At 45.5% G+C, this 27,717-nt stretch overlaps 1 protein-coding gene across 4 annotated transcripts; it reads right to left on the bottom strand.

Moving 5' to 3' along the window:
* Positions 1-264: 264 nt before the first annotated feature.
* On the bottom strand, positions 265-25,706 carry PWWP2A (PWWP domain containing 2A). 4 transcript variants are annotated; one of them, XM_075274801.1, is made up of 3 exons: positions 23,895-25,706; positions 6,043-7,743; positions 265-549 (listed from the first exon to the last, which is right to left on the bottom strand). In XM_075274801.1, the coding sequence occupies exons 1-2, from the start codon at positions 25,688-25,690 to the stop codon at positions 6,060-6,062; spliced, it is 3,480 nt and encodes a 1,159-aa protein (XP_075130902.1). In that variant the 5' UTR covers positions 25,691-25,706; the 3' UTR covers positions 265-549; positions 6,043-6,059. The 4 variants fall into 4 exon arrangements, with proteins under 4 accessions (XP_075130902.1, XP_075130906.1, XP_075130905.1 ...); XM_075274805.1 differs by having other exon boundaries at positions 6,776-7,743; XM_075274804.1 differs by lacking the exon at positions 265-549 and adding an exon at positions 4,700-4,953 and having other exon boundaries at positions 6,776-7,743.
* Between the last annotated feature and the right edge of the window lie 2,011 nt (positions 25,707-27,717).

Below are 27,717 nucleotides of genomic sequence, written 5' to 3'. Positions count from 1 at the left end.
TGAAATTGCAGACCTCAGTAAGTCCAGGCGGCTCACAAGGCTTCAGACCCCGCCATATATGTTGGTCCCCCTTCAGCAGGTCACGGCGACTAGTCCAGCTGCTGTAACCTGCAAGTAACACTGGTCGAAAAGCTCACACCATAGAAAATATACATTACATCACAAATAAAATAGAAAGAAACGGCAAGAAAAAAAAAAAAAACCATAAGCGATCAATTCCTTCCATGAATTTTCAAAGAAAACATGAAAATCTCGCTTTTAACATCTTCCTTTTTTTTTTTGTACAGACTCATGCTTTCATTTATGCGATATTTGTAGCACTAGTTTTTTTTTTCTTTTTAAATAAAATTTACAATAGTTATAACAATCTGTATAAGTTATACATTATTTTCACAGCTCGGGATTGTACACTTCACACGTCCTCAAACGTACACAAGACACGAGTCCTTTTACTTTCCTGTACCATAGGATTAGAAAAAAAAATAAAAAATTCCACCAGGTGGCAGCGTCATGGGAGTCTTCAGGCCCGCAGCTCCTAGTCTGTATTGGCTACAAGAAGAGAAATAGAAAAAATTCATTATTGTTTTATGTTGTAGACTGATGAGACAATCTTTTTTCTTTTTTCTATGGGCCAATAATAGAAGGGACCGATCTCCTGGAACCAGTGTGGTCAGCCACTACGGTCCTATGTACAAGGGGAAATCTGGGCTGCGGTATTACAGGACAGTGAGGTCACCGCCATATCAGTGAGGTCACCGCCATATACTTCCTGCTTCATACACTTTCAATCAGGAAATGCAGCCAATGTATAGATTGGATTATCCAACCCAGATTCACCCACATGTATGGGGTATATGGCCGGCTGCTGAACTGAACTCAACATGTCAACCCCTTTCAAATAACTGGGACTGAGACCATGACATGATGTCACTTCCTGAGAAGAGGAAGTGACGCTCTCTCTGAAAGAAAGCAGCCATATTTTCTAATCCTATCCCCTTTACAGAAGCATGGCGAATGGGTAGGTGAAGCTTCTAGAATTCACATCCTGTGCCAGAATTTGGCTCTGTTATCCAAGATCAGATCGCCTTCTCCGTTGTCACAATTTTCTGTTGCTGTGTCCTTTGGAGCCCTTAGGCCAGGGGTGTTAAACTTATTTTCGCCAAGGGCCACATCAGCTTTATAGTGTCTTCAAAGGGCTGTTAGTATAAATGTAGCTGTGCCAGGTAGTTGTAGTTACATGTATAGCCTGTAGGAGGCAACCCTACTAGCACCTCCACAGGTAATCGTTCACTCCCTCACATAAGTAATGCTATTACCAGGGGGGGGGATTATTATAGTAATAGTGGCCTAATAGTCCCATCCAATGCTCTATAGCACTGTATATAGATATTATACATACAGAGCAGTGATGTGCTGGGCCTGGGCTCCTCTTGCACACAATCTGTGTGCATCATCTTTTTCCCTCCCGATACCTCAACCCCTAGTTCATGATACCTCTGGGAGGGAAATAGAAGATGCACACAGGCGGGTCAGGTCTCAGCCACCACATCACTGCTCTGTAAGTACAATAACTATACAGCACTGGGCATAGGCATCTTAACACTGTGTGGGCGGCGGGGGAAAAGTTACAGGCCACTGCTTGGGGGGGGGGGCAAACAGCAGTCTGTCCCCACAGGGACTCACCTCATAGCAGGTGTGGCCCTGCCGGTGAGCCATAAAACACAAGGCTGTGGGCCTTGTGTTTGACACCCGTAGATGGTGCAGCATGGCCCGTTTCCGTACCCTGCACTGAGCCTAACACAGTATCCATTTTGTAGGGTGTTACATTAATACTATGTAATACTAATATATTAATACTATGGACTAAGGATAGGCCATTAAAGGGGTTTTCTTGGGATGAATTGAAAACTCACTGGGGGCCAGGAGTGGGATCAAAATAAAAAAAATAAAATTGGGGGTGAATGAAATGATAATCTATAACGGGTAGGGAACGTACGGCTCTCCAGCTGTTGCAATACTACAACTCCCAGCATGCATATTTGCTCTGCTGTTCTTGCAACTCCCACGGAAGTGAATGGAGCATGTTGGGAGTTGTAGCTGGAGAGCCGAAGGTTCCCTACTAGAGGTGAGCAAGTACTGTTTGGATCAGCCGATCCGAACAGCACGCTCGCATAGAAATGAATGGACGTAGCCGACACGTGGGGGGTTAAGCGGCCGGCCGCCGTCAAAGCGGAAGTACCAGGTGCATCCATTCATTTCTATGGAGTGTGCTGTTCGGATCGGCTGATCCAAACAGTACTCGCTCATCTCTATTCCCTACCCCCGCTCTATAACCATCTCCGCCCCACAGACTGCCCAATCCAGAAGTGCAGAGGGTCAGGTGACCAGTGCAACCAATTACTGCTGATACATCACTGATATGCAACATGTGACCACTGGGTGGAGCAGTCATCTGACCCTCTACACTTGTGCAGCAAAATCCATGGGGCAAAAGGGAATGGGGACAAAGCACCCAAACCACGAACTGAGACTAGGAGAGTTTTTATTTTAAATTTAACCCAGCAAACCCTTTAAGGTTAAAGCCCCACGTTGTGAAAATGCAGCTTTTTTGTTGTGGTTTTTTTTAGCCAAAGACAGAAGTGGATTGAGCAGAAGGTGGAAGTGTAAGAAGCTTCCTAGATATTTCCCATTCCTTTTGTAAGGAAAAAAAAAAATCTGCAACTTGACAAGATAGCCCTTAAAGGCTGAGGCCCCACGTTGCAGAAACGCAGCTTATTTTGTTGCAGACTTTGCTGTGGTTTTTTTGAGCCAAAGTCAAGAATGGCTAGAGGGAATGGGAAATATATAGCAAGTTCTTATACTTCTACTTTCTGCTCAATCCAATCCTGACTTTGGCTCAAAAGCTGCAGTAAAATCTGCAAATAAAAACCCCCAAAACCTGCATTTCCTCAACATGGGGCCTCAGCCTAAGGGGGCATTCACATGGAGGAAGTAGGCGCTGATTCTGGCACGATAAATCGCGTAAGAATCAGCGCTGAAAAACACTCCCATTGATTTCAATGGGTTCCACGAAGAAAACGGAACCCATTGAAGTCCATGGGAGTCTTTTTTTCAGCGCTGATTATGCGATTTATTGTATCAGAATCAGGACCACTTTCTTCCGTGTGAATGCTCCCTAAGATTTTTCAATGTATGAGATTTAACATGACCAACATTGTAAACAAAAATGGAGTACATAATGTCAGTACTGTGAAATGTGTACTATATAAATGGCGCAAGCCCTAGATGAATACTCTTGCAAAAAAAAAAAAAAAAAAAAAAATATCCTAAAAATTACAAATGACCATTTCTCAAAATAATAAAAAATAATGAAATCCGAAATGTCAGTTTCTGTTTGCAGGAAAGAACTCATGAAAACAAAGGAGCATTCACTTCATGCGGAAAACCAGCCGTAGCAACGAAGTAGGTAAAAGGTTGGACGACCAACTTCTGTGTAGCTAAAGGTAAGAATTTATATGGAAGTTATTAGAAGTTAAACATTTTTATTATATATTTTATTTTGGTAGAAATCAGAACAAGATGCCCAACAAAAAAAAAAAAATCAAATCTAAAATTTAATTTAAATAAATAAAATTTAATCTAAATTGAAAATACCTTTTTCAGCTTTTTGTGTTATGCACTGTATGGTTGTATATACTAAAAAGAAACTCTGGGTAGGGCATGACTAAGAACTCCCGAGTGTGTGCGCACCGCCTTAAGGCCTATACTACACCGCTGTATCAAATTTTGCTTGCAGTGCTCCTTTAACAAAAAAAAAAAAATCCTTAGCCTGTCTTGGTAAAAGCAAATTAGTGAGGTGTGTTTCCTATTTTTATTTTTCTAGATTTTAACTATATAAAATACTTAACCATAAACCAGTCTGTGAAGATCCAAATACATAAAAAAAAAAAAAAAAAAAAAAAAAATACATGCTTGAATAAGTTCCAATTACTTAAGTTTGAAATAAAAAAAAAAATAAAAAAAAATTCTGGAAAATATAATGTGTTGAATCCAATTAACACAAAGTCAGATAGTCCTTCTGTATATGAAGTCAAAAATTTCCAGCTTGAAAAATTTTAGACTGCTTTTTGCAGTTACCTGACATACGGCACTGTCTGGAACAAAACAGATTCTCTGCTGTCCATGAACATCTTAAATGGTATTTTGGTAAATTTACTCAATCTGACCCAATCCCAACCCATTTCAATCCCATTTAAAGGAATTGTCTGGTTTGGAAACCCCATAATCACTTTATTGACTGCCCATCTATTAACCAGACACATCTTATACATAAAACAGTCTAATTATTTCAAATGAAAATCATGTAATGCTTCACTCTCCCTGAAGAGGCGCTGTTCGGAAACTGAACACTTGCTGGGGAGATTGCTCACAGATCTTTACTGATCGCTGCAGAAGGGGACTGACCCAATGTTATATTTTCGGGTTGTAGAAGTCACCATGTGCAGTAAAAAGGTTACTGTACTACCCCAATGCTTCTCAATGAATGTGTCTATTTTTGGATTGTCTAGCCATTTTTTTTGTTTCCAGTAACACACAACAAATTCAGATTTAGTCGATTTTATTTACAGTTTTTGTACATTTCAGAGCAATACACAATTACATTGGTTTCATATTTTCTGACCTGCAAACAGATACCTTAAACTTTAATGAAAAAGAAAAAAAACTGGAAAAAAAATTTGTTTGATAAAGTACATCAAAAAAGAAAAAAAAAATATATATATATAAGGTAACAGTGAGACACTGACAAAGCACAACATGTCATAACCAGAAGATATCCTAAAGAAAGCCAGGAGATAAGTCTTTTCTGAAGAATTTGTACGTATATATAGATTCATATTGACATATCATGATGGCCACACATTTGTCCTAATGGTTTGCACTTAGACCTTTGTCCTGGAAAAAATAAAAATGGCAAAAAAATAAAATAAAATCCACCTTTTACACTTTAACATATCTATATACATCTCCTCTTCCTGATCCATTGTCACTGGGGCACTGAAAATGGAAATCTATAAATTAGAGAAAATAGGCCCCTAAAATAGAGGGGGGTTCAGTGGTAGCCAATGGCCAGTAGGGGGTGGGGGGTAAACATAACAAATGGAGTGAAATGTTAACTACAGCAAATATACTCTCTAAGGGAGTCTCCGGGATCAGATCCAGACCCCTTATCACTTCATGGTTTATCCAGCCACAGCGCCGTACATTCAGGTGTGGCCGTGCGTGGTACTGCAGCTCATCCCCATTCACCCAGCCAATAGTCTGGCAGCAGTTTCAATCTCCTCAAAACTGCCAACAGCGCTATATAGAGAATAGAGAGCAGTTTGTGCGACTGAGAACACGTTTTATTGCCTTCCCCACGCTGAGACCAGGAGGTGGCACCTTCATGTGCACTTGTGACTGACATCAGGGGCATTAAAAACGTGAACTTCATCATGAAACCTACTTGACAATCTCTTTACCCATGAAGACACTGCTCTCCCCATTCTCCATATAGCACAGTCAGCGCTTTTAAAGGGGGTTTCCAGCACAACAAAACTGAATTAAATACCCTCCATCTTGTTGGGGCGGTGTGTCCTATGAGTGCTAGTGGCTTAGGTGACCACTGCTTCCACATACTGGCCACAATGGTCACCTTGGGTACCAGTGACATCACTGCTGAAACAGTACCCAATAACTTATCACAGCAGTCATCCCCACACAAGCAGTCGGGGGACACATTTCTTGAACTGCAGATCGGGGGTAGGCAAGTATTTTTATTTTAACCCAGCCCCTCATCAGTTGAGCAAAACTGCTGCCAGACAAGTCCCAAAAAACCCAGTTAGGAAAATGGGCAGAAACCCTTTCCTGTAAAAAAAAAAAAAAGAAAAAAACACTTTCTAAAATACTTTATGGTTGTGGCTAACCTAAGGGGAATTGGGAGAGAAAAAGGAAAAAAAAAAAAAAAAAAAAAAAGTATGACGTACGACCTCTAATCTTGCCTACCTTACATGTAGGTGGGATCACGTTTCAAATTGAGTCAGGAGGGCTCGTACTTCTGGGGTGAGCTGCTTGGCAGCCTTGGCTGCCTCTGTGATGGCCTTGCGATAAAGACCCTTTCTCTTCTTGTTAAATCGGGACTGGAAGTTTTCTAAAAAGGGGGACAATTGTGACAAAGCAAGGAAGGAAGTCGTTGGGGACCCAAACCATGATATGCTGGCCTCCTGCCGCACAAGCAGGCCGTTATCTTTTCGACTGACAGTTATGGTAAGTATACGGGCGGGCCACCATGGGAAGCCATATATCTTGGCCCAAACAATGTCCCCAACACATATGGTCCTGCCATCGGGGGTCACGCACTTAGAGACGTTTTTGGAAAACACCTTTATTTTCAAGGAATTGCTCAACTTTTTCTCTTCTTTGGAAGAGGAGGAAGATGATGAAGAAGGTGCATGCATGCTGCCTGGGGGGAAATCAAAGTTTTCAGTAGAACTACACTCAGAATGGGTGGATTTCAGGTCATCTGTACTATCGCTACTACACACTGACGCACTGGAAGAGTCTGCTTTCTTTTGATTTAAGGTCATGTAAACTGTGATATTGCTTTTGCTGCCTCGCTTGCTCAGGGCTTGCTGCTCATCCTGCTCGCCAGGCGGTACACAGACACTGGTGTTCTGAATAGCACTGCTGACCTCCTCGGGGCCATTGGGAGGGGTCTTTATTTCGGAGGGTGCCTCACCTGCTGAACGGGTGGCAGTGTAGCGAGTCTGGGGCTTGATACCAATCTTACTGCTGCGCAAGCTCTCAAGTCCGATCTTGAGCGAAGAGTCGTTCTCCTCGTTGCGGTACCTTTGAGGTTTAATGCGTAGTCTCGGCGGAAGGGTCCCTGAGGTGGTGTTCTGAAGGCGTCTCGTAAAGTGGACTTTACTGTGAGCATTCTTAGAGGAAGATGCATCCTTTTGCTTCTTTTGTGCCTTTTCTTTGGCCATTTTTAATACTTCCCGAGCCTTGACGTGATCCATGTTCTTACTCTGTAGCACCTTCTTCGTGTGCAGCTGAGCTTTCGGGGCGTGCGTTTGAGAAGCCACTTTGACCACTTTGCCTCGCCCATGCCCAAGGTTTGAGACCTTGGACACCGGATTTTTTTTCTGACTCTCGCTCTGGCTTTTTCCATTTACTTTATGATCAGTTTTAAGTTTCTTATTCACAGTAGTTACACTTTCATGCCGCCGCCTCTTTCCCTCTTCTAGCTTAAAAGAGTCATTGCCAGTCTTCCGCACCTCCCTCTTATCTGTCACCACATTTTTACACTTATCACACAATACCTGTCTGGGCCGTAGCTTGATAGCATTCATGATCGAAGTGGGTTCTTCCCTGTAGATTTTCTTTTTGAGTCTTTTAATTTTACGTGGAGGGGGTTGAGGTATTGACTGGTTATAGGTGTCCCTGATAAACAAAGGAGGGGGGTACGGAGCTCCTTCGTGAAAAAGAGGCGGTGGCTTTGAAGTCCACAGGTTATTATTATTACTAACTCCACAGGGCTCGGTGGGCTGGATGGGGGCAACATCCGTGGGAGCGGTTCCGTTCTCAGTTTTCAGTGATTCTTCTTCTTGGAATGATGTGCTCTGAGGCTCAATGAATTCCTCCGGTTTATTTTTATACTCTCGCTTAGGGTGAACGGTGACAGGGATTCCATGAGGCCCAAACCTGCAAAAAAAATAAAAAAGCCAAAATTACACAACGGATTTGAATAACCCCTTAACTTTTTTCACACCTGCATATTTCTGTGCAAGAGAAAATATGCAACAATTAGAGATTAACAGAGTTTGGGGTTCCAGGCAGATTCTGACCTCGGGTCATGTGATCAGAACCAGCACCTGGTCCCTGGGTTTCTTTGCCTCTCCCCTCATCTTTAATATGGGGTCTGGCTTTACTATAGTCTGCATGTCCCTCTTCATAGACCCTTGGAATACAGGAGAGCAGAGAGGAGGCAGAACGTCATGGCAGGGTGCTGGTTTCGATCATGTGACCCAGGGTTGGAACAAGTATTGGAAAAAAACTCCTGGAATTAGTAAACTAAGACTCCCTGGACAACATCTTTAAATTGTAGGTAAATCAAGTGGCAGCAAAAAAAAGCAGTGGAAAACAGTATTTATACACACGGCCTTTCATATTCAAGGAAAAATACATTTTTTAATTTTCTAAAATTTGCCCCAGTGCCCATTACTATAAATACAATCACAATGTGATCTAGAAACAAGGAGTCCGAATCATACAGCAGAGGAGGAGGGGTCATGCCCGCCCTCTTCACTGACCTAGCACAGCGCTGCCTAGATCGTAGTGGATGTGCTTGGCATTGCGACTCAGGTCCATTCACAGACAGAGCAGCAGCAGTGCAATGTGACCAATGAAAGTGATGTCATCGGGTGTCCAAAGGATAAGTGATCTATATAAAAGTCACGTAACCCATAAGTGTCCATAATACATAGCGCCTTCCCTGGCACTGGCTTATCAGTATAACCAAATACATTACCCACTAGAAAATGGGTCCCACACCGATCTCTGCAATGGCCCTGTCCCGTCTCCACTGCACTCTCCATCAAATTCAGAAAAGTCATACAATGGCTAGTAGTGATATTTTTCATGTACACATATTACAACTTACCCTGACGAGTCCTCAAACTCTAGGTACATCTTAAAGGGACACTCTGGTGATTTGTTTTTATTTATTTACTCCTATCATGTGAAAGTCCATTCCCTGAATAGTAATGTTACCTGCTCCATGTCTTCCCTCATCCTACCTTCACCTTGTCTAATAAGTCACATGATCGCAGTGTGAGCTAATATGTGACCTCAAGTCATGTGACCTCCCTCCTATCATAATGCCTCCTAGTCCTACTTTGTCCTTATATGCTGCCCATAGCCACCCTTTAGCTAGGCCGAAATCCTTATTTTTCATCATCCGTTTCTAATCCAGCTGAATGGGAATATATACAGGTTAAACACAGATCTGGAGGAAGTTGCTGCTAACCTGCAGTGTATCAGACTATTCACAGACATGCTAAGGCTACCTGCACCTGACCGGGTGATTGTACTTTCTTCTATGGGGGCTTCTGTTCCGATGACACGTTGCAGGCTGGAGCAGACCACCACACTTCCCCCTTAGGGGAGTATCAGCCTGTACACTCCATCATGCGCATTAGGCCTTTTTACACATACTCCGCGCTTCATATTACAAACAAACAGCACAGTTACAAACTCGTTTCTTCTACAAGAAGGATTACAATTCTATGGCAAGGACAGAAGCTGAAAGCCCTTACTAACAACTGCTGTGCACAGGGGTCCACAGTGACACACCGGCCCATTTATCAGAGAGCGCCAGGTAAAGCCTCACGCATATTATAATGTGCGCTGTTCGATGTTTCTAAGGGGCTTCTGTGGCCTGTTCTGTGGAATATGGAGCGTGTCCTATCCAGCAGGATGACAAAGGAAACCAATAGGGGCACTGCTGCTGCAAGGCTCCCCTTAGTGCCTACACAATGTTCTGCAGTATCCAGAGAGTCCTGGTATATACCTCCTATGTATATCCTTCATATAGGCACACATGTACAGTGCCATCAATTGCTCATAGGTTTGCATAATAAGTATATATGGTGCACTATACTTTTTTTTCATGCAAAACATACAGAAGCATTTAGTAAAAAAAAAAAAAAAAAACCACTTAAAAACAGACAGTATTTTACAAGCTCCGCAGAGGCCACAAGGATCCCCCTATGACCTCAGTCCGGAGAGTTGTGGCCACACTGAGTAACCTTACAGATACATCCGGCCTCTACATCTAGTCTACAACCTTCTGCTCCAGCCACATCCTCTTTTAGAACACAGTGAAAAACCTCTTAAAGGGAACCAGTCAGGTGGTTTTTCCACCATAATCCTGCACATGATGGGCCAGTTTGAGTCCTTACCTTTCTACTGTAGAAGAGTGGAAGCATAAAAAGTCCTTCCGGACATCACAAGGGAGACGTCGATCACCACTAGGAGGTGAGACTGGCAAGGGGACACTGACAAGGTGACGGCTGCTTCCAAGTGACTACTTAGGGGTAACTTCAGCATAAAATATATTAAGCAGACATTAATAACCTCACTTAACTGAGGCCAGTTTTCAGTGGGAACCCCCCTTCAGGGGGAAATACAATTTGAGACGCCCCCACTGTTCAACTTAAAGGGGCTGCAGTGCACTTGAATGGCACAAAGCTTCAGCAGCATTCCTGGCCACTAAACCATGTATGGCGCTGTGCCCACTGCCAGTGCACCATGGCCCCTTCAACCAGCTGAGCAGCATGGGGATGCTAAGCACTGACCCCCTCCCCACCAACACGCAAACAAGTGATCAATGGGTTTTCTAGACCAAAAATATAGAAGATCTAACCTTAGGAAAGATCATGAATATTAAATTGATGGGAGTCCAATACCCAGTGCCCCCCGTCGATTAGATGTTCTCAGCAGCTGATACACAGAGAATGGAGCAGGAAGCAGACAGCGCTGTCCTCCATGTAGTAGCTGATCTGAGACACTGCACCTTGCAGTGTCTCCTTCATTTTGTTTCGGGTCTCCATCATTTGGGTTTTTCTTGTAGGACCTTGCCGCAGGTTCTGCCTAAAATTGTCAGAGAGAAAAGTCTCTTACAGAGACTCCAACTCTGATGTGACCTTAGGCTTCGCTACTATTTCAGTAAATGGGTGCTGTTTTTTGGAAATCCCAGCATGTCAACACCAGCAGTTTCCCTATAGGTATAATGGAAGCGGAGAGTTGTGCAGGGCTTTGTGTGACCCACCACATGGGGCCTTGGCATTAAAGTCCTACTATTTTGTAACAGCAAAAATGTCTTCTCTTTAGACTGGTCGTCTCCAAACGGAAGAAACTGAACTCCTGGCAGGCCCCATCAGTTCCCCCACACTTAGGGGGTCACAGGTCAGAGACCACTTGCACTATTCTATATTCTCATCTAGGGCCTGTTGTGCAGATCCTTTACCAGCCGGGCAGGTGTGAGCGCCAGTGTGTACACAGCCATGAAAGTGTGCTAAAGAGCACTAGACAAACACAAGGTGCACAGTGCACCAAAATACATCACTCACCCACCCTGCCCTAACAGCCACTGCAATAGAACAGTGCTGATAAAACCAATCTGAATTACTGCCATTTATTGAACAATCACCGATTCCCGCCAATAGAAAGTATTCATAAGGGTTCTCCAGGACCCAAATACTGATCTATCCATAGCATAAGTCATCCATGTGTGATTGTGGGGGCCTCATACCCGGGACCCCACAGATCAGCTGTCTGAAAACAAGGCAGGGCTCATTAGCACTGCAGCCTCTTTCCTGTACCGATAAAGTCAGTCACACACTACAGCTCAGCCCCATTCAAGTGAAGTGGGCTGAGCTGTAATACTATATGCACAGCGCTGTGCTTTGTGTAGGGGCCTCTTCAACCAGCTGATCTGGGTCCCAGAGGAAGTGACGTCTCGTGTCCTTCCTTTACGTTGCTGTGGTCCAGTGCGACAAGGACTTCAGATGAAAGAAAAGACCGGAGCAGCAGGACAGAGACCTGAGCATGTGGAGCATGGGATTTATTATTAGTTTTTTTTCACCTGGACAACCAACTTTAGGCAATGTTTTATAGTTCCTGCAAACTGGATGGTTGTCTAGCGAATCCAATCCCTACATAGCAGAAAAATACCTATAGCAGAAATTTTTGAAAGTCAAACATACCTACGGAAACGCCGGCGGTTTTCATATACGTATAAAGAAGTAGAAAGTCCGCAGAAGAAAACTCTGAAAAGTGCTGTGGGAAAAAACTGTGTATTTCTGGCGCAGGTTTTCCCGCAGTGCTTTTTGCCTGCTACGTGGGACCTTAACGAGATTTTGCAGACTTCTGATATAGATCACCTATTATATCAGTGGCTGTGTAGGACACTCCACCACTAGAAGAGGACAGGGCAATTGATATGCCAAACAGAGGCAGCGATTCAGAAGAGGAAGCCACAAGTTTGATCAGGTGACCCCAACTCCTCGATCTGCTGGGTTCTGGTGACAGTATAAAGGATAGAAACATGGTATATATACAGCCTTATTCTAAATTTATATAAGCACAATGGACCCCTTATACATTATGTATTGGTGCCTTGAGTTCTGGTTTTGAGTTGTGTCTGAATATCAAAGAGGTTTGTAATACCGATGACCTCGCTTAGGATCCGTCATTGATATGACATTGGCACCCCCACCTATTAGAGGTTTAAAAGGGACCGCAGCGTTTTGGGGAGTCTTCACTGAATACCAAGCACAGTGCCACACATTGTATAGTGGCTGTGATGGGTATGACAGCTTAGCCCCCTCCTCAAACAGGCGCCATGGCGAATGAACGTGATGTCACTGTGTTGTGAAGTGGAACTCGACTGAGTGTCACCATCTCCTCGAGTGGCTGTGAAGGTCACAGGAAATAACGGCCAGCGATTGGCTGAGCAGGCATTTCCTGTGTATCCAGCAGGACCAGGGAGTAGAGACGATCAGGGAGTATCCATGTGGAAAGCATCATTATCCTTTCTTTTCCTCTATTCTGACCATTAAGACATTGCTTGTAACAATTCATCTCAAACAGCCACACTTTGCCGGGTAACTCAGGGACACCTCTGACTACAACACCGCCGTTTTAGTAAACTTGAGTTTCAGGCACCGTGGCACTTTAATGTTAACACTAGTGCCAGTGTAAGGAAAAAAAAAAAAAAAAAAAACAGACCGCAAAATCTCACATCTGAGCCAAGAGTGTGACAACAAGCACCGCACACTCACAATGCGGTTATTCAGTCCAATTCCTAAAAGACCGGATCCGCAGACAGATCCCGCTCTTAGGCCAAACAAGAGGGTAGTTCAGGTCAACCGTTACTTCACATATGCACCCTATATCGGCCAAATCTGCTATATCATATAATCGATAGGTAGCGACACTCCTCACAACCTTATTTTTAAGAAAAAAATAAAAAAAATCACAACACACACAAGAAGGGGAACTATTAAGGCTTATTCACACACAAGTCTCGGCTGTGGAACACTGATGGTAAAATTTCAAAACCGAGAATCAGCGTTGTGAATAAGTCCTCAGGCTGAATATCCACAAATGTGTTAGGCTATGGAAATATTAAAACTGAATGTATTGTTGGTATATAGAACAACAAGCTGAGGGGTGTACATGTTACCCAGACTACTCAGGTGGGCGAGATGAGAAAGCTCCAGGAATGTAACTTTCGTCTGCTGAGCATTTTGGTAAATGCTCAGTATTGGGCTGGATTTTTAGGAATGGCAGGCAGGTTGGTAGTGGGACCCGTCATTCCACCCCCCTCCAGTCCACACTTTGGGGATGTTCCTGCAACGACTCAGCTGCAGAGACTCTGCTCATCAAGGAGGCTTAAGAAGTCAGCTCCAGCAGCAACACTTTGGCAGAGTTTGGCTGGAGAATGACAGAGAGGTCATATTTTTGGAGCTGTGTCCTGAATGATTCTACTGGCTTTTGATTTCTGTTACTCTAGGTGAGGTAACCTATTCTATGTTTAGTTAGAGCCTAGCCGGGCAGGTATTTATTTTTGTATTGTTTCCTTTTGTTGCTGCACTACCTCTTAGAGTGAAAATAAAAATCTACCTTTGTTTTGGACTAAAGAAACTGGACTTGTGTGTCTATGCCACCCCACCTAGCAACCCCAGACCCCAACAATATATATATATATATATATATATATATATATATATATATATATATATATATATATATATATATATATACACACACAAACATTTTTCTACACTGAAGTCAAGGGCAGACCGTATATTTACCTGCTCCTGGTATACACATTCTGAGGGATAGCTTGCTCTGGCAGCTGCCGGGTGTAAGAGCAAACGCATTGGAAGAGATTTATGAAGACTGGCATTTGCACCACCAGTCTTAATACCCTGTAAAACGACAGAGGGTACGCCTCAATCATAAAAGAGCTGCACCCGCTGGCAGCCTGTGTACCTGGAGGGAAGTCTATACCAGCCACAACCCTGCCCAGAAACTGAGTGTCGGATCCCCACAGATCAGATTCTGTATTATTAGGCGCCACAAAACCCCTTTATTATAGGTAGAATTAGACATCAATTTTGCTATTTAAAAGATCAGAAATCCTTGAATGACTGCAGTGTAAACAGGGCTAAGAAACCACCCAAGGCCAGGCATTCATGTGGTGGTCATGGTGTAGTCTGCCATGGATTGCTGGCTAGTAGAGGCAGATTCTTCCGAGTCACCTTTCTTAGCCATGGATTTCCAGTAAGACGTGTGAGATATCACCAAATGGATTTTCAGAGAGACTGCTTAAAAGGTCCCACAGCCGCCAAGTAACCACCGAGTCCAAGCCATGCCGTTATCTCAGACAGCAAGGGTTAGCCCTCCAGCTGCTGGGGGCCTACAACTCCCAGCATGCTCCATTCATTCCTGGGGGAATTCTAAGAACAGGAGAGCAAGGATGTATGCTGGGAGTTGTAGTTTCACAACAGCTGGCATGCTGAAGAGTCTTCTTCCAGTGGCTCTCCATATCACTGGGAGCTGGCGGTCAGGACCCCACCGTTCTGATACCGGTGACCCATCACGAGGATACGTTATCAGTATGTATTAGTACATATGATCAGGAGTGGTCTTTGTGAGAAAGCTGAAAAACAATGGTCAATGAGCAGCCATTGAGAACCGCTCGGGCAGGTGCACACAAGCAAGCACAATGTCTCAATGCAGAAAGCAAACAGCACAATCTAAGAATATGGTATGACAATATTTATACAGTACTAGCATCTGGGAGCCATATTGTAAGCCTTGTAAAACGGAGCCAGATGCTCGAGAGCAAAGTGTAGGCTTATCACCTAGAAGCCTATGGGACATTACAGCAGTTTTAAACTGCAAAATACCAGGCACAGCTGTTACTAAAAGGGATGGGATTTGTGTACATGCAACAGTCCAGTTGGACCCCCACTGAACCGATACTGATGGACTATCCCAAGGAGAAGACAACATTTCTTAAAAAAAAAACAAAAAAAACCTGCAGATACCCTATCCTAAGGTGACCACTTTCACTGATTACCAACATGACCGCAGTGTTCAGGTGATTGTTGAGACGTCTTCACTGAGCAGTGTCTTACATATCACAGGGACTGTACATTGCAGCTCTGCTCCAACAACATGAAAGGCAAATCAGCAGCACAGGTTAAAGCAGGGGTAGAGAACGTACGGCTCTCCAGCTGTTGCAAAACTACAACTCCCAGCATGCATACTGGCTCTGCTGTTCTTGGAACTCCCATGGAAGTGAATGGAGCATGATGGGAGTTGTAGTTTCACAGCAGCTGGAGAGCCGAAGGTCCCTACCCCTGGGTTAAAGGATGAGGCGCTCGGCCCCTTCAAATAGCTTAAGGTGAGAGTCCCAGCCATCAGACCCCCACCGATTACACAGAGAACTTATCCTATGCAAGTTCCTTTAATGGTATTATCATGCTAAAGCCATTTCCATGACCCAACAACATTTTATTCATCCCAGCCATCACTACTAAATGCACAATAACCATCACACTACCCCCATTCCTTCAATAGGTTGGCCTGAAAACATCTTTCACCCATCTACCTACAGAGTAGTGAGTATAATGTCCGACTGCTGGGACCCTCATTACTGAGCTGCAGGCGCTACCGGTGATTACAGTCCCATAGAAGTGAGTGAAGAGCTGGTCAGTACAGGGCTATGTAAGAGTACAGTCGGGGGGGGGGGGGGGGGGGGGTGTTTCCTTACTGACTGGCCATTGCTGAGCTCTGAGAAACACCCTTCTGACAGTGGAGAGATATCGGTGCTGACACCTCCAGGATGACATACCGGGGAAAGCCAACGGGGCGGCTGAATTCAGTGCACTATGAGCTTATACCGCACATTGATGAGGACATGAAAGGTCGCCCACCCATCCCAAGAACGGGGGAAGGTTTTCTCTTCCACTGGGAACATAGAGGATAAAGACGTTTCACTCATTTTAGCTGATCATTCTCAGCACTGATCAATATATACTCCATAATTTCCGTGGTTAGCCCCTTTAAATGTGCACCAGATGGTGGACAAATCATTACAGACATTTCCTCAGTGGCCCAGAAAAGCCCTCTGAAGTCAACAGGAAAAACCGCAAAAAAACCACAAAAGGAAAAACTGTTGCACTGAAATTGCCATGTAAACCGATGAATGAGATTTTCCATACAAAGTTACAGGAACTTTTTCTCGATCTGCTCCTTACACGCAGCATTCTAGTCTATCAAGGGTTCCCCAGATGACAGCAACAACTTGCCCTGTCACTTTTACAGCAGGGCAGGCAAAGTGACTCCAGCTCAGAGCCGTACCCACCTATACACCAAGGCCTGGGGCAGGAACGGCATCAGAGGCTTCTCTGTGGGAATCCCTACAATAATGCATACAGCACTAGCCCTCATGCACACAACCATGTGTCTTGTTAGAGGAACCCACTTCTCTGTATGGCCACACACACAAGACAATGTATTAATATGGTCCTGCGTATGGGGCCATGATCTTGGGCAAAATTCCCGTCCATTTTGAGGCCCCACCTCACAAAGCAGTGAATGTGGCTGTGGAGGTACAGGCGACACCGATCATCGATGTGCTGTCTGAGCCGTTCCACCACGGCCTGGCTATATGCAGTCATGTGCACATATACTCGGACCAAGAGCAAGTGACCATCAGCAATTCTTAGCATAATCTGAGATCTAGGCCAAATATTGCCAATATGCAGCAGCCATTAAAGGGGTATTCCTACCCATGGCAGATGTCAGCTGCTGTGGAACTACAACTCTCAACATGCTCCATTCACTTGTATGGGAGTTCCAAGAACAGCAATTCTGAGAGTTGTAGTTTCACTCCATCTTTGCCACTTCCCTTGAAGTGAACAGGAGCAGGGTTGTGTCTTCATCCACCATGAGGGTGAATACAACCCCCATTCCCAGGATTAGCAGGTCTCAAGCCCCATCGATCAGCAATTCATCCTATCCAAACATACTTCATGGCATAACCTCATGTCTGAGTCCAGCTCTAACCCTATTGCAATTTTGAGGGAACACTCTCACTGAAGCCCTAAGATCAGAGGGTCTGCCAATGGAAAGCCCTCTTTAGGGCACACATTAGGATGGCTCAGCTGGCAGCCATCTGTCCCAGCCCTCCCATACACATACATGCTCATCTTGACTAAGTGTGCATGTGTTCTGAATGAGGAGGGGGGTACAAGCTGCTGCCAGACACTTCAGATGGCAGCTTAGCTACCCTCACAAACAGAACTGGCTTGTTAACTCCAACATGCCCAATACTTCCCTCCCTGGCACATACCGCAGTGTGATTCAGCACACATTATATGAACAGAAGATCCAACATACATGAAACGTTTACAGCCACCTCTTCAGGACACTGGATAATGAAGAGATCCTCAACAGGAAAGGTCTACAAGGAGTTCGGAGAGCTAGAGACAATGGTCTAGCCTGATTTTTGTTAACACCGCCACTACAGTGGGTACTCGCCTCTCCAGAGGCCCCAGTTTCCACGTCTGGCAGCAACTCTAAAGGTTTGTATACAGAACCCATACAACTTGTAAAGATACAACCGCTGAGGCCAGTGATGGGCTGCTGTGGTCCCCGCATACAAACAGCCCGGAACCTATATACAAACCAACAAAGCTGCTGGCGGTCAAAACAGAGGCCTGGGGAGAGGTGAGTACCCATTTGTTATGTTTAGATGTTCTGTAGTAGCGCTATTAAATAAAAAATAGGAATTGGACAACCCTTGAATTTGGGGTTGAATAGAAGCCGCAGTACAGACTGTCCCTGATTTACTATCGTGCATACGACTAGACACTGGATTAGGCATCTTCGGCGCATCTCATTTGGGCTAGAATGTTTCTACACGTTTGAAGTGTGGGTGTAGATTGTCAGAAAAAGGACGCGTGGCTTAAATGCGCAAAAATGCTAGCATAGAGTAAGCCAGCTAAAGGGTGCCATAAGAGTCTGCAGATACGCCAGATCTGGTGTATTTTCAGACCGCGTAAGTTTGCTCCGGCAACTGGATCAGCCGACTCGTACAGGAATCCATGGGGCGAGATACTGAGAAACTATACTGTGGAAACTCAATAATATCCAAAACACTCCTTTAAGGCTTTGCTTTTCCGGGGACCTTATCGGGGTTTCTGACACAGAACTAGAGAGGATTCATGCTGACGGAGATGGTTATAGAAGAGAAAGGTCTGTCTGGGACTATTTCAATCCATGATACAGATACGTGCACAATAGTGTCATGGCTTCTAAGAAATGCTTTACAGAGGACGTGTCATGGTGAGATACCTCAACTGGATATTTGACATCCCTGACTGAAACTAGCAGGTGTGCTAGAAGAACAATGTGCCCCCCCCCCCTCATATACTTATTAGGGGTAGTGCTGGCAAATGCTACATGCTAAAGAGACCAGGGATAGCATTTTTTCATCCATGACACCAATCTAACTGGCCACATGGTCTCTTGTTGCAACCACCTGGGTGGGCTTCACTTAGAGCAATCTGTCTAGTGAAGTTCAGAAGGTGGCTGGTAGGGGGCAACTGGTGCCTGTTCTAATAGACCAACAACAAGTCAACAATCCAAGTACTATTAGACAGTCATATAGAATTCACATTGAAGTGGACCAGGCCTGGCTCAGGATAGGGTCATCAAATCAGATCAGTGGGGGTCCAACACCCAGCATCCCCACTGATCAGCTAATATCAGAGCCACAGCTCAGGCAAAACACAGAGTACAGATCTGTACATTCAGCACAGACCAAGCCAGGTTACTGCAGCTCAGCTTCCAAGGCAACCATCGAGCCCCCAGTAAATATAGTGCATGCCAGAATGGAAACTATGCCTGTCAGGAACTGGAATAGATAATTATGTGCCCTAGGGGTCCCTGCCTCTCAGCAACATATTACTGTATAGGACAGTACCTCACTAGGAGGTAGGGACTCGGAGCATCATAGTTAATATACTGCTAGGCGTCCCTCTCCTGACATAAGGTGCAGGCCAGTAACTCCAGCCCACACACGGTCAGAGTTTCACAGCTATAAGTCGGGTGGTGTGAATGCGCCCTTACAATAAATGTCAAGCCGACGCACTCCCCGCTCCACTCACATTAGTGGCAAGTGATAACGCAAAATGTGTTACACATTCAACACAAGAATATCCTCAAGGCTGAACATACTGAACGGAGTGTGAGCAAGAGTGGTCTAGGCTATACACTGCAGCACATACCCTAACGGGATAGTCAGACAATGTGGCTGAGGTAATGCTGAAATCACATTACAACCCGCGTGCATGCTGTACCTGGTATAACCACAACGGCACACAGTTTGGAGGTGGTTTTAATCCATTGGTAGCCAGACTATTTTGGTACTTAATGACCAATCATTTCTTGCATCTATCCATCATTGCACAGCAACGTAAACCATTAAAGGGGCTCTATCAGCCAAAACATGCTGCTAGAGCCCCACATATGCGTGAATAGCCTTTAAAAAGGCTGTTCAGGCACCGTAAACGTTATATTGAACTACCCCCCAGTTTTAAAATAATACCCTAAAAAAGAATGTGCTCTACTTACGCATCGTGCACGCTGGGAGGGCATTCAGGGTGCGCTGTCTTCTTCATCCACGCCTCCTCTTCCTCGGGTCCCATCCTCCTCCGGCGCTCGCGAACTGACATTGATAAAAAAAAAAAAAAATTGGCCCGGGCGCATGCGCAGTAGCCATAGCAGAAGCCGCATGCTACTGCGCATGCGCCCAGGCCATTTTTTTATATCAATGTCAGTTCGCGAGCGCCAGAGGAGGACGGGACCCGAGGACATCGCAGGAAGAGGAGGCGTGGATGAAGAAGACTGCGCACCCTGAATGCCCGCCCAGCGTGCACGATGTGCAAGTAGATCACATTCTTTTTAAAACGGGGGGTGGGGGTGGTAGTTTAATATAACATTTACGGCTATTCACACATATGTGGGGCTCTATCAGCATGATTTTGCTGATAGAGCCCCTTTAATGGAACTGAGTTTTTTGTGCGTGTGTATAATGGCACCATTTTAGGGTCCATATACCTCATTGAATAACTTACTTGGAGCAAGTGAAAATAGAAAACAATTCTACTAATTTCAGGTTATTTACAGGTTTAGGGTGCATTCACACGGAGTATACGCTGACTGATTCTGAACGTTAAAACACGTGTGTACTGGATACTTGATCGGTGGGAGTCAAAACATCCAAAACCCTGCACAAATCAACCGATTCAGCTTAAAACACGTTCAGAATCAGCGCGTACAAAGCAGATCCCATTCATTTCAATGGGAGCCGGCATACGCACGTATCACATTGAAACCAATAGGGGAAAAAAGCAGCCCATTCATTTCAATGGGGAGCGCTCGTATGCCGGCTCCCATTGAAATGAATGGGATCTGCTTTGTACGCGCTGATTCTGAGCGTGTTTTAACGTTCAGAATCAGTCAGCGTATACTCCGTGTGAATGCACCCTTGCTGTAAATTCTGTGCTATTCTGGGGTTTTTTCAACGTGCAGGGAAGACATTACAGACATTTTGCCTGGCCCATTATGGACACGATAATATACTATGTGAATTATGTTTTCATTTTTTATTTATTAAGAGATTTATTAATATTAAGAGATAAGAGATATTTTGGAATGGGTTTTTTTTTTCTTCATTCATGTTTCTTCTCCTCTAGTGCTATATATTATACCTTCAGTCCTGAACTGACAGGCAGCATAATAGATGGCCCAACAAGCATGTATTGAAGGTAGACCAGAAGGCCGTCCTTACCACCCCATGATTGGGACTATGATCATATTTGCAGGGGTGCTGATTCCTAAGAAGCCTCCTCCACCTGCAACCAGTGAGATGACGTGTTTTCCATTGACCATGGCACCTAAGGCTGAGTTCAGAAGGGGTTTTTTGGTCCGGAATTAGACATTGAGCCAGCCTCAGACTCCAGACCAATAATAGGTTAGCCACAACTGGATGCCAGTGAATTGCACCAGCATCCAGTCGTGGCACTCTGCTCCGGATTAGGCCTAAATGAATGGGCCTAGTCGAGAGGGAGTGTCTTCAGGCAGACGTCCGGCAGCGGAATCCACCTGAAGAAAGAGAATGTCGTGGAAAAAAAGAAATGACCGACTCCCATTTGGTCCGTGTTAAAATCCTGACCAAAAAACCTAGTCTGAACTCAGCCTAAAGGGTTAGCCTTGCCGGTTCTGCAGCCTCTCCTCTCACTACCTGCGGTCAGAAAACGCAATGCATGGATGGGAACTAGTTAAAGGGATACTCCATCCATTATACCAAAAATCTGCTCATTCACCTGTCAGGTATGTAATCCCTCATGCAGCATTGTTCCTGGGGTTCCCTATACCTTTATCCTACAGCGATCCTGATTGATATGCAATTATTATGGTGCCGCTGCTGGGGTCATGTGAGCTCCTCCAACTGCTCTCGCCCACATTTCCCACGACCCCCTGCAGCACAACTCAGTCTCTTTGCGTGTTCACAAAAACCTCTGCTCACTCTTTTCCCAGGAGCAGAGAGCCTTGTGACAAACATTTGCGACATCCCCAACATCTCTGACATCATGGCGTTCAAGGGACTTGCTGAAGGCGGAAGGAAGATGGACTCGCCGCACATACTCCGCCATATCTAATAGAAATGGAGGCTAACCAAAGCAAACTGTGACCTAAAAGGCAATTTTACTGTGAGAAAATGCTGCAAATTGTTTAATAAACTGGGGACTTGCATCATGGGACACTCAACTTCATTTAACCAGAATTCCCCTTTAACGCACCTGTCACAACCATAGATTTGGTCCATATGCTAACCATCATAATCATCATATGGTCACACACAAACCCATGTGAAGGATTGTAGGACCAATCTGCAAAATATGGAGTTACCTTTGTGTTACCTTTGGTAACATTTGTGACAGTCCAACTATTCTAACGACCGGGTTACTGAAAAACAAGATGGTATACAGACACCATCTATGTGCCGTCCATTCAGTTTTCCAGCGACACGCACACGACTACGGTCGTATGCACGAAGAACTGCACTTCAACTGTTGTATATGTATATAACCTTAGGAGTTGGCAATATCACTGGAGTTATGAGTTGAAACCAAAGCATCACAGCAAACAATAGTTATATAACCAAGAGCTACAGACTGATGGCAAAATGTCCTACAAATCACAAGGGTCTCACAGACTTCAGAAGGTGTGCAATGCCCAAGTGTGAGCAAATATGGAATTCAGATTCCACACAACCTCTAGTCTAAGGGACCTATGGCACAGGCTCAGCATGTAACTAGGGTCAATCGAAACTGCAGGAATTAGATTTGGCTTGTTTAGCTTCTATTTCTATACAATCACCATCATAAGTAAACTATATGGTTAAAGGGAATCGGTCAGGGAAACTAGGACACTAAACCACTCACAGGGGTAAGTGTCCAAAATCACCCTGGTATAAAGCAATCCGTGGTCACCTTAAAAATAAAATAGGTTTATACTCCCCTATCAGCTGTTCTCCCACACCGATGCAGTTCTTCAATGAAGCCTACACATCAGCTTCAGTGTACATGTGCTAAACCACTGGTACATGCGCAGTGAAGCTGGGGTACATCTCTGGCTTCCCAGAAGAACAGTACAGGCGTCAGGAGTACCAGAGAAGATTCCGATAACACTCATCTCTAGGTAAGTATAAAGCTTTTTTTTTTTAATTTTTTGTTTTTAATATGGTAGTGGATTGCTTTTTAAAAGGGCAATTTGGGGCACTAAACCCCAGGTCTATAAGGGCTTGTGAGGGGTTTAGTGTCCTAAATTGCCCTAACAAGTTTCCTTTCAAAAGGGCTGTTTAAGACCCCATGTGTACCTGATCGGTGGGAGTCAAACATCCAAACCCTGCACAAATCAACCGATTCAGCTTCTGGAAGCAGGGAATACAGAGCTGTGCATTGTGGGGGAGGCATAAGGTACCTGAATAAGAGCATTAGCCACATACCCTATATACAGCTTCCAGTTTAGCTGATTTGTACAGGGTCCAGATTTCAGACCGAGCAGATTCTGAGGACTTATCCGCGGATAGGGCATCAGTATCAAACACGCATGCAGGTCTTGTACAACCCATTTAAATATGACTGTTTGCCCATGTGCAGTTCGCATCATCGCTGGGGGCACATTCCCATTTCCATAATTTGTATAGCTGTGACCTGGGGGAATTTAATTTTAGTCTATCATCCTTGGGTTGTGGACATGGGTGGTAGAAGCTAGAACAGAGTGGTCAGAATTTCTTCCAAGCTCTAGAAGGGATATAGTAAGTGGTGCTGACTTGGCTCTTATGGCTACGCCAAACCAGATGGGACAAAATTGCATTTAGGAGAGGTATATTTAGTTATTGGGACTAGGACCACCTTGCAATCAAAAATGACAAATGGAAGGTGTTACCTGTGCCCAACACAGATAACATACCAGAGACAAAGCGCACCACCTACTGGATCCATACCAGGCCAAGGAGAACCTACTCCTAACCAACCCATTCTAGAGTCAACCACATCTCAATGTCATGTACACAACGCATCTGATGTTGGGTGAGATTTTCAGGCTTTATCAGGAAGTATCAGTAATAACCTCCAGTTACGGCAACTGATGTCAATCGGTCCTGCAAAGAAAAAGAAAATGGTCATTTCCTCTTTCCATACCTTTTTGACAGATCCATTAGAACCCCTGAGAAGATTCTGTCTCCGTGGCGGAAGGAAACCACCAATGCATCCTGAATTATGTGATCGAGTGTAACCTGAACTTCAGAACCAGGAATGAGATCATCGATTCCACCGGTAACAAGTCTCTGTGCTGGGGACAAAGGATCCTGACATGGATTAGGATTGTCCATACATGCGTCTACCTTAGTGGAGGGCTCCTCCATGTGCGGATCAGTCTGTACAATATCAGCAGGGGCTGTCAACGCCTCATGTTCTTCTTGTACGTCAGCCTCCTCCATTTTAGTGTCCCTATAAAAAGGATCGTATTCAACGTCTTGAGAATAAGACACAAGCTTGGTGCATTCAGAACTAGATTCTATGGTCAGCTCAGTTTCCATGTGACTGGATCGAGAGTCCAGCTCTTTTTCCACAGACCTTCGTTCTGAGCTGATCCCGCTGTCCATCGGCGATACGGCCTCTTCAAGCGACTGGACGTCTTCCGGGATGGAATCAGACATGATTAATCTCACAGATGATTCTTCAGGAGACCTGTTGGATAGACATTCTTCATCAACATGATTATTTGGACTGTGACACCTTTCATCTAGGGCTGGTTGCAAGAAAAGCTTAACTTCTGCCACAGCCTCTGTGGATTCAATGGCCTCTTGGTCATGGTCTACAACCTCAAGGACTCGCTCCTCTTCTTGAAATGCTTCAGGGACACACTTGTTATCAGCATCTACTGAGTTAAAGCCTTCCATACAAGATTTGAGGCCTTCTTCAGGCATTGCAATCTCAGGGACTGGTTCCTCCATTACAGTATGTTGCATTTTATCCAATACCACCACAGGCTCAGCTATGACCATCTCAGGAACGGAATCTTGGTCCTCATCAGACACATCCCCTATCAACGGGGCGACTTCACCTTCCGTCTCCTGCACCTCCTTTGATATAGGCTCTTGTACCTGTAAGAAAACATCAGGAACTGGATCAGGAACATACGTTTCCTCAACCAAATCAGTCTCAGTTGGTTCTTGTGCATCGTCCACCTCAACCGTGGTGCATTCCTGTACTAGGGGCACCGTGTCGCTGGGCTCTAGAGGGGCACAGTCCTTAATTGGCAGGGGGGCAGCGTCCTGTTCAAGTTCAGGGGCATCTTGCGTTAACGCAAACGTCTCTGGGAAGGATTCTTCTTGCAATGTGTCAACATCTTCTGGAACCTGGACTGGATCAGATGTAACCAGTGACGGTTCTGACACGACCTGAGGCTGGGGTGAGGATGCATGGACTAAATGCACCTGGTCAGAAGGGCACTCCGCCTTGGAGGGAGTCACCCCACATTCGGTCTCTTCCACCTCCATGGCCTCAGGAGCAGGGTCTGGAGGGCAATGAAACTCTTTCCCCAGTTGCATAGGTTCCTCTGGCTGCTGGGAGGAGAGGACATCTGCCACCATTGTGTCCACCACCACTGAGGGCTCCACACCCTGCGCCCAGGCCCGGGGTGAGGCCTCCAGGACGACAGAGGGCTCCTCCATTTCACTCTCCCAGTGAGTTACCTCAGGCCCTATACACTCCGGCAGTCTGTCGGTCTCAGGTAGCCGCAGCCCTGTCTCCCCATGTCCGGCCTCCTCCGAGTCCAGGGCTTCTTCCCAGCCGAGCTCCTCTACCATCCCACCGTGCAGCGTCGAGGCCTCCGTATGCTCATGGCGCGGCCTATCATCTCCAGAAATCGGCTCGCTGTCTGGCTCAGCTTCTCCTCCCTCCCCCGAACCAGGCGCACCAGCAGCGGCCGCCATTTTCTCTTTCGCGTCTAACCCCCCTCCTCCTCACCACCACACGGGCAAATCGATCCTCGTCCTGAGAGACTGGCAATAACCCCGCCCCCGGGCTAATAATACTCACGCCTTATTGGGCAAACCGCTGTCAATCAAACGCTATCACCCCAAGAGCACTTCTCATTGGCTGCCCTAAGGCCTGGGTCCCGCTACCTTTCCCAAGGTAAAAAAGAAAGCTGGCTGCCGATTGGGTGAAGGGATAACAGCTTGCTTTGCTCATTGGCTGACGCTAGTGTCAATCATTCGTGACAGGCGGCGTTGATTGGTTAAGGTTGAAATCAATCATTTTTCTATCTTTTGGTCTTGTTGCTAGGCAGCAAGCCAACCGCTATTACCAATAATGCAGCAGATGGAAGCAGCATGGCCTTGGTGTGTTTATGAGCAGTGTCAGACCATTAATAATAAGATGTGTCATGGCTATTGCTGCATAATTCAGCTGCTCTTTTTTGAGAATCTCCATTATTATCAGAAAATATTCAATATTAATAAATAGTAAAAACACATTTCTGCACTGACACCTCAATAACAGCTACAGATGAGAAAAATACTCGGCTGCCCATCCCCCTCCGACAGTTCCGTAGTCCCCCGATGGTCTTTGTTTACTTGCCGCAGAGCTGACCTTTCTCAGGCCCGATTCACATCTGCGTTCGGTATTCCGTTCGGGGACCCACCCAAATGCAAACCTATGCATAGAAAAGCGGCTACCTGGGAAAACACGCGGACCCCATAGACTATAATGGGGTCCATTTGGTTTCTGCATGAAACATGCGGAGAGAAAAGTCCTGCTAGCACCAAGCGGAAACCACACTCATAGGTTTCGGTTCTGGGGGACTCCCTGAACGGAATCCCGAAAGCAGATGAACCGGACCTGACAGGCTATCTCCTGTGTCATGTCCCGACACATCAAATCTCTGTTCCTCTGGACCAGTACAATGGCTACGTGGACCGCTAAAATAGCAGTTACATATCGAGCCCGACAGACCCCATTGACAATAACAGGGTCAGTAGGTGTATCCGTAGTTAAAGGGGTTGTCCCACGTCGCATACTCACCAGTCTTCGTTTCTTTGAAATCTTCAGTCTTCCGGCTTTGTCTCGTCATTGGTGGGCGGGGTCACATATGCAAAGCCAAGCGGCGAGATGCCGCCGGCCCTGCGTGCGCGCTCATACACCAGTCTAGCCTTCACAGTGCAAATACAGACCCGACAGGGTGTCGGGTCTGTATTCGCATTGTGAAGGCTAGACTGGTGTATGAGCGCGCACGCAGGGCCGGCGGCATCTCGCCGCTTGGCTTTGCATATGTGACTCCGGAGTGGAATAACAGCATCGCTTCTGCCGCTGCTGGCTTCATGCAGGACAGAAGCATAGCGATGTTGCTGGCTTCACCTGTGCCAGCGTCTAACTGTCCCCGGCATCCGCCTCTCTATTACAGCAGATGCTGGGGAGTGTTAGACGCCGGCACAGGTGAAGCCAGCAACATCTCTATGCTTCTGCCCTGCATGAAGCCAGTAGCGGCAGAAGCGATGCTGTTATTTCGCTCCTCCGCCCCCCGCCCCGGAATAGAAGCATCGCTTCTGCCGCTACTTGCTTCATGCAGGGCAGAAGCATAGAGATGTTGCTGACTTCACTTGTGCCGGCGTCTAACCCTGTATTGGCGGCCCCTTCCCCCAAAGGGTAAACTCCCCCCCCCTCCAGGCTCGCTCCCGTGCACTTAGCCCCTCCTCCCTCCCCCCTGAGAGCAGCAGATACATCACTTGACTCAGGAGCAGCTAGGTCAGGGCTGTGGCCACAAAAAAATGAATAAAGTAAGATAGTGGCCAAACAAAGCAATTTTGCTGAAGCAATGTATTTAGGAAAAGTCTTACATTCACATTAACAAGCAGTATAGATAGGATCCTTGTGACGGGACAACCCCTTTAAAACTCAAAGCAGCAGCCGAAAAAGCCATATGTACAGGATTTTTTGACTGCTGATTCTGATGGACATTACA

This window comes from Leptodactylus fuscus, chromosome 5 (genome assembly GCF_031893055.1).
Source record: "Leptodactylus fuscus isolate aLepFus1 chromosome 5, aLepFus1.hap2, whole genome shotgun sequence".
Classification (NCBI taxonomy): domain Eukaryota; kingdom Metazoa; phylum Chordata; class Amphibia; order Anura; family Leptodactylidae; genus Leptodactylus; species Leptodactylus fuscus.
This window is presented reverse-complemented; position numbering and strand designations above follow the sequence as displayed.

What these genes read in the sequence shown, in the direction of transcription:
- PWWP2A (XM_075274801.1), bottom strand. Translation starts at nt 25,690, where the DNA reads ATGGCGGCCGCTGCTGGTGCGCCTGGTTCGGGGGAGGGAGGAGAAGCT. An exon ending in CTAATGGATCTGTCAAAAAG is followed by an intron (nt 7,744 to 23,894) that starts GTATGGAAAGAG and finishes TTTTTTTTGCAG; the next exon opens with GTTTGGGCCTCATGGAATCC.